The sequence below is a fragment of the Populus euphratica genome, unplaced genomic scaffold (genome assembly GCF_000495115.2).
Source record: "Populus euphratica unplaced genomic scaffold, PopEup_1.0 scaffold703.1, whole genome shotgun sequence".
NCBI lineage: Eukaryota > Viridiplantae > Streptophyta > Magnoliopsida > Malpighiales > Salicaceae > Populus > Populus euphratica.
The window spans coordinates 111,498-119,120 of NW_011500571.1; the positions used below are offsets into that span (position 1 = coordinate 111,498).

The 7,623-nt window shown below is 35.7% G+C and overlaps 1 protein-coding gene across 1 annotated transcript in view; it reads right to left on the minus strand.

Moving 5' to 3' along the window:
• LOC105115451 (LRR receptor-like serine/threonine-protein kinase GSO1) overlaps positions 1 to 6,341 on the minus strand; it is a 91,794-nt gene extending 85,453 nt beyond the window's left edge. Inside the window, exons 1-5 of the mRNA XM_011012336.1 lie at positions 5,912 to 6,341; positions 5,612 to 5,773; positions 5,349 to 5,498; positions 5,062 to 5,223; positions 248 to 394 (exon numbers count right to left, since the gene is read on the minus strand). Of these exons, the coding sequence (XP_011010638.1) occupies positions 248 to 394; positions 5,062 to 5,223; positions 5,349 to 5,498; positions 5,612 to 5,773; positions 5,912 to 6,260 (970 nt within the window). The 5' untranslated portion in view covers positions 6,261 to 6,341. The remainder of the gene's footprint in view (positions 1 to 247; positions 395 to 5,061; positions 5,224 to 5,348; positions 5,499 to 5,611; positions 5,774 to 5,911) is intronic.
• Positions 6,342 to 7,623: the final 1,282 nt, after the last annotated feature.

Genomic DNA, 7,623 nt, shown 5'->3' on the forward strand with positions numbered 1-7,623 from the left:
GTATCCTTGAGAGAAAGGGTCTTGAGGGATGGTTTTTATTCCTTAAGATTGCGTTTTTGTCAAGAAGGATAGATTGGAAGTATCCATTTTGTGTATTGTAATATAATCATCTGTTAAGCTTGGCTTAACAAAATGAAGCAGAAGCAGGGGAGGAGAAGAAGGAAAACAGAGAATTGAGAGACTCTTACGTAATCCTCCTACCATTATATTCTTACACGGTTTCTAGGTAGAAACTGTGTATCATTACCTGATCCTGTCAACTTATTTAATGATAGATCCAAAGACTTGAGGGATGAAAGCCCACTCAGAATTGATAAGATGCTACTGTTCAATTGATTGGCACTCAGGTTAAGGTTCTCTGACTTTCCCAGCCTCATCGGTTGGAGTTGAAAACCTACAACATATATATATAATTCTCAAATTTTACATCAAAAAAATATACAGTGCATAGATCAAGGAAGAAGATAGATTGCAAGTATCCGTTCTATACATCGTCACTCGTAATTTTTAATCATCCTAATTTTGGTCCAGCTCACTTTAATCTCTTCCTGTCTTATTAAAAAAACAATTTATGGATAAGTTGAAAGCTCCATAGATATAAATCTTCAGGGATGAAAGCTCAGTCAAACATGATGAAGTGCTGTCATTATATTGATTGTTAAATAGATATAAAGTCCTCAATTTTCTTGATAAAGAAACCGTATAAGAGAATGTAACTTATTATTGATACCAGTAAATCCTGTCAACTGCAACTCATCAAAGCTAACATACTGTAAGATAATATAATCTCCACTGCATATATACAAAGCTAACATACGGTAAGATAGCTAACATACAAAATATGTGCAGGGCTAACACAAATTCTTCCTAATTGAGTCCATCTTGGAGGTTAGAAGGCTGGAGTTCTGCTAGAAGAAGATACCTCTGGAGAGAGTAATTAAGCAAGCCGGAACTGCTTAGAGTTCAGTTACCGAAGCTTCAAGTTAAGATCATTTTCATTAGGATGTTGAAATAATGATGGGATATGACAAATTAAGCTAAATCCTCTGTTCAAATGGACAAAGAACTTACTGGCAATTCAATTCAATTAAAAGTATGGAACTTTATGTTTGTTTATTTGCTTTTTACATGGATGAGGCAAACAGGACAGGAGAGGAGGTCTAAATACGAGCAATCAAGCACATTATTGCAAGGAAGACAGATTATGCCGTTGCCTTGTTTTAAGTTTAGACTTGTGTTCTTTCAGCAAACAAAATTATTGTAGAACCACATTTCACCTTGCTGGTATGATCTTTTTGTTCTATTAATTATTTTTTTAATTGAGAAAATAAATCCTGTAAACTATTTCTTGTGAATAGATTCCATATTATTAGGGATATAGTAATCACAAGAAGCCAGGAAATATTGGTTGGTTGCTCATTCTCCAAATCTAAGACCAAAACGCCACATAATTAAGACATAAAAAAGAAACAAACAAATATGGATACAAGCACAAGAACAAACACAGGTCATGTCAAAACAGAAAGGCTAAGCAACAAGAACCAGACACTTCGACAGAACACTTCTCACAGGCAAATTGCTAAACATGTTGTGAGCAACCATTGATTTGAAATGCGACTGCTTCCCCGCAGAGGATTGCAACAAATTCAGAAAGCAGCCCACACGCTCATGATAAGACCCAATCACCTTCTGAATCTGGACAACTTGCGAAAGTTTATAGCCAAAAAGCAGTAGCAAGTGTCGATGCATTCTTCAATGAAGTAAAACCACCTGCGTCGCCAATGCGGATTTATGCACAGAACTGCTGCAATTGTCAACGCCGCAATTATGTAACACACACCAAAGCTGGCATAGAAACTGTACATGTCTATGAAGCCACCATCTCCATTGAAATCGTTAGGCACTCTCGCTGATGGTGATTCTGTTTTGTCGCAACTGTTTTGCAATGGAAGTCCACAAAGAAGAGGATTCCCTTTATAACTGCTTTCATCGAAGGTACCAAATTGATTTTTCATCTCCGGTGTTCTTCCTGACAAATTATTGTACGACACGTTGAAAACAGCTAGAAAGGTCAGTTCAACGAGTTGTGCAGGAATTCTCCCATTCAAGTTGTTGTGAGAAACATCCAAGCTCTCTATGTGCTTCAGATTGGAGAAAGATGAAGGGATCAATCCAGTGAGATTATTTTGTGACAGATTTAGAGAATATATCCCACTTAAGTTTCCCCATTCTGTCGGGATATCTCCAGTGAATCTGTTACAAGAAAGATCCAAAGCAGACATGTAACGAAGGATACCGCCTTCGTAAGTGTAGAAATTTCTCTTTGCTGTAAGCTCCACAGCTATTTTTACATCGATCTCTGGCCACAAAGTTTTTTCATAACGATAATTAAAACCTATGGATACAAATATTTCTTCCTGGCTTCCATAATCTCGTGACGTCATACCAGGTTCAACCGAAGTTTTTTCGTCTGACGCTGTAAAATTTAAATTGCTCAAACATGAGGGTAACAAACCAGAAAATTTATTTTCTGAAAGATCCAATATGCTTAATTTCCTTAACAAGCATAACTGACGAGGAAGTTTCCCATTGAATTGATTAGATTTGAGAACAAAAATGCTCAATTCCGAAAGGCTATCAATCCAATTTGGAATGGGCCCAGTTAAGTTGTTATCGCCGAGATCAAATATAACCAACGAAGAGAGATTACAAAAAGCATATGGCAGTGGACCGCTCAATTGATTTCTGTAAAGGTGGACATAGCGTAAATCTGATGCACGGAAGCCCAACGGCAAAGACCCAGACAGATTGTTTTCAGAAAGATCTAAAAATTCAAGCCCATAAGAATTGAAATATTCTATTGGAATGGTACCTTCAAACTGATTTCTGGACATATCAATTGCCCGAGCAAAGCGGTTTAGTGACGAGTTCCCAATTCCCCTTGGAAGCATGCCTGACAAAAGATTGTTACTGATATCCAACCACACGAGTGATGATTCAAAAGAAAAGGTACCTGGTACTTGTCCTCTAAATTTGTTTCCATCTAGACAGAGGTAAAGTAGGTTAGTCATGTTGAACACAGAGAGTGGTAATCGCCCTTTGAAATTGTTATTGGACAGCTTCAAGGACCACAACGAGGACCCTACTGTTGGAAAATTATGCTCAAGCAGTTCACAAGACATGTGATTGTTGGAAAGATCCAAGTATTCGAGAGAGCTCATATTCCCAAAACAAGGAGGAATACAACCCGTGAGGCTGTTGTTAGCCATCATGAAGTTCTTCAAACGTGGAAAAATCGAACATATGTTTCTTGCAACTTGACCATGTATGTTGTTGCTAGACATATCTACTGTCTGAAGGTTGGGTGTTGGATGTTGTGGCAGCTGCAAAGGACCGCCTATAAATGAGGTGTCTCTCAAATATAGTCGATCTAACTTTGTATTATTCTCAAACAGCCAAGATGGGAAAGGTTGTCCAACGAATTTGTTGTGGGATAGATCAACAAACACCAAATCATGTTGGCTATGCAGGAAGTTTGGAAATCCAGCCTCGAGTGGTTTTGGAGTACAGTTTGAAGCACTAAAAACACGAAGCTGGAACTTGGGAGCTGAAGGCTGAAAACTGGGTGCAGCTATTAGCTCATTGTTATCGCATACAATGAACTTGAGGTTGGAGAGGTTCATAAATGAACCAAATGATATTGGAACTTGAAAGTAGTTATTTGAAACTAAGAGGTATCCAAGCTGCGTAAGATGGGAAAGGTGACTAGAGGCAATATTTCCCTCCAATTGGTTGTAAGATAAATCCAAGGATCGTAGAGATGATAGATTTCCCAAACAAGGAGGGAGTACGCCCTTTAGATTGTTTCCGGAGAGATCTACCTCTTCAAGATTCTTCAGTTCACACCAGCCTGTAGAATATATCCATATATATGTTCATTGTTAAGGGAAAGGGAATATATCAATTATGTAATTGCTAAGTACGGTTTTAAAGTTTTAGTTGATTTTTGGTTTTAGATTATATTTAAACAGCTTTGTTTGTTTTATATATATATTAGAGATTGGTTATTTAGATTATTGATATCCATAATTTTTTTAATTAAAAGTTTTCTAGGAACGAGAAATTTTAGAGATTGAGAAACCCTAGATTTTATCCTTTGCTAAATGTAGCGTAAAGTTTCGAGTAAGCCTTCAATTGACACCAACCTATACAATATATATTGAGCGGATGGAGAGTTGTTAATTTACCTTGAGCGGGCAGGGTGCCATTGAGGTCACAGTAATTAAATAATTTATAATGTCACAAGACATAGCTTAATTTTTCAAATTAAAATAAGTTTTCATATGATATTAAAATTTTATTAATTAAATATTCACCTTCATTTATTTTAAAAAAAATTAAAAAATTGAACAAAATTTAATAGCGTGTAGATGTAAGTTTCAAATTATTTCACTCGTTAAAGAATTAATTATATAAAGCCTTTTTAAGGCTTCATCCAAACAATTACTTAAGGGTTAATACACGTGTAATTAGTAAACCTCACTAGGGAATGCCATCCGAGGTAGGAATGATTTACAACTTTACCATTGAGACCAGTTGATCCTGTGAACCTATCCACTGAGAGATGATAAAACGCTGTCGTTCAATTTATTGTCACCCAGATAAAGTTCCTCCAAATTCCTCAACCCTGAAGCCTGAAAGTATCCATTTTGTGTATTGTAATATAATCTTCTGTCATTTCTTGCGTGCGTAATCCATTACTAACTTCCCCACATGCATTACACGTGTTATATTGTTAACTAACTCTAACCGTATCTTAACAACTTCTAACACGTGTCCATGCATCTGCCAGCTACCCTAATTAATCTGCACTAACAGTGACCATAATAACAGCTGTAACAATATATACCTTTAATCATCCTAATTTTGATCTCTTCCGGTCTTATTAGAAAAACAATTTATATATAAATCTTTAGAGATGAAAGCTCAGTCAAACATGATGAAATTAATGCTATCATTAATTACTAAAGTCCTCAATTTTCTTAAGAGAATGCAACTTACTATTGATACCAGTAGATGATCCTGTCAGCAGATTGCCTGACAGATCCAAAGACTTGAGAGATGAAAACCCACTTAGAGATGAAAAGATGCTATCGTTGCATTGATTCCCAAATAGGTCAAGGTTCTCCAGCTTTTTCAACCTTGATGACAGGACTTTGAGACCTGCATGATGTTTCTCAAAATTAAGCATACTGAAAGGAAATAAACGCATAGAAGCTAAATCATATGAGAAGGAGAAAAAAAAATGTTTCAAAGCTAAATAATTAAACGGTTACCATCGAAGGTACCTGATCCTGTGATCACCTCATTGTATGACAGATCCAAAGACTTGAGAGATGAAAACCCACTTAGAGATGAAAAGATGCTATCGTTGCATTGATTCCCACGCAGGTAAAGGTTCTCCAGCTTTTTCAACCTTGATGACAAGACCTTGAGACCTGCATGATGTTTCTCAAAATTAAGCATACTGGAAGGAAATAAATGCATAGAAGCTAAATCATATGACAAGGAGAAAATAAAATGTTTCAAAGCTAAATAATTAAACGGTCACCATAGAAGCTACCTGATCCTGTCAGCTGATTGTCTGACAGGTACAAAGACTTGAGAGATGAAAGCCCATTGAAGCATGATAAAATGCTTTTATCATTAAATTTGTTCAGAATTAGGTCAAGTACCTCCAGTTTCCTCAGTTTTGATGATAGGACTTCGAAGCCTGGAAGAGAAACACATCAAAGCAAGATAATTGACATTAAACACCTGCTAGCCACTTCATCAGCGTAATCTCAGTATAAGATTCACACAATGATATGAATTTACTTTACGATTACAAGAACAGAAGCATTGAACCGACCTTGATTCTCAGAGCAACCAACCAGTCCATTATAAACCAAAGCAAGCCTTTGCAGTTCTTTAAAAGGCAGAAACAAAGATGCGTTGAGAACCCAATCCCCCAAACTCTGATCCCTTGCACCCGAAAGAGAGAGCCAGACCACTCGCCTTGTAGTGTTATCACATTCGATCCCAGACCACTCACAACAATTACTACTGTACTCCACCCAATCTCCCATGTAAATGCTGTTTGGATTGGTCAAAGCTTTGATCTTTAAGAGACCAATTCTCTCATGCTCCAAGCACCCATAACAACGACCACACCAGTCGCCAACCAAAGTCAATAATGCTAGCAACATCCAAGCCCCCATTTTTTTCATCATCATCTTGAATAATTCTATGAAGTACTACGTAGAATATTGTTGTTTGTTATGTCATATGTGCATTCGGGCAACCATAGAGGTCCTATTTATACTAAGTTTGACATATAAATTCTGTTCAATTTAAATCAACTTTTCAATAAATAGTTAATGTTAATGAGCACAGTATTTGGGACTGTGAATACTACAGTCAGTATTTGGGACTGTGTACACCTTGGCTCTCTTCATACAGTCAGTAAAAATGAAAAAAAAAAGAAGCTACTCCGTGGATTTGTGATTAAACTACAATACTAAATATACCCACTGACATGTGGATTTGTGATTAAACTTGGAAAAAACCAACAATACTAAAAAAAGCCATATGTGAATTTGTGATTAAGAAAATTCATTATTTTATTTTTTGACATATTAAGTTCCACTAGATGCACCAGGTCAATGTGAGTGGTTGTCTTTTTTCTTATTTATGAGGATCCAATAGATGCATCAAGTCTAAGGCTCCACAATCACTGTCTGCATCAAGTTAATTCCTTCAACTTGTTGTGTAAACTACTCTGGTTTTTCTGAGACATGGAAAGTCATGTGTTGTGAACACTTGATTTGATCTTGTGGAATACAAAAATTTCTTCCTCAACGTTTTTCATGGAATGAAGTGATTTCCCGGTAGCTTCACCATCCACTTGCACTTCTTTTTCTCCGTAGACTTGTGAAGTCGGTCAAGATTCCCAATATATTATCGACATCATCAATTGTTGCTAATTTGGTTGAAGAAAGAAATATCTTTTAGGCTGATTTACTTCCATATTAATTATTGTTGGATTCTTAATCTGAATGATATATATTAGTCCATTCAAAACAAATTCATTTTCTTTTTTATAAATATATTTATATAACTACGAAAGAAGAAAATGCATTGACTAGAATATTATTGATGTGTTTGAACGAAGAAAGTTAGGGCAGAGATGACCATCATAGACACCGTGCGGGCCAATAAAATTAAAAACAAAAGACAATATCAATGGCTTGCTAAAAAAACAAGTTTTATGTTAAATTTATCTATATGTTAAATTACTTGATTAACTAAAGTTAATCTTGTAATATTAAATTATTTGATGTAAAACATGATTAATTGACATATTTAAAGTCAAATAAATAACAAACCCCGCTTACTTTTAATATTAAAAATTATTTTCCAACATAAACTCTTTAATGTAAAAATTTAACATAATTAAAAAAAATTGTGATTACCGTTTGAGCAATTAATTTGATCTTGGGCCCTACAATCATTTTCATTATTTTCCAACACAAACTCTTTAATGTAAAAAATAACTCTTGTGGAACGGGGTGTTCCTCCAAC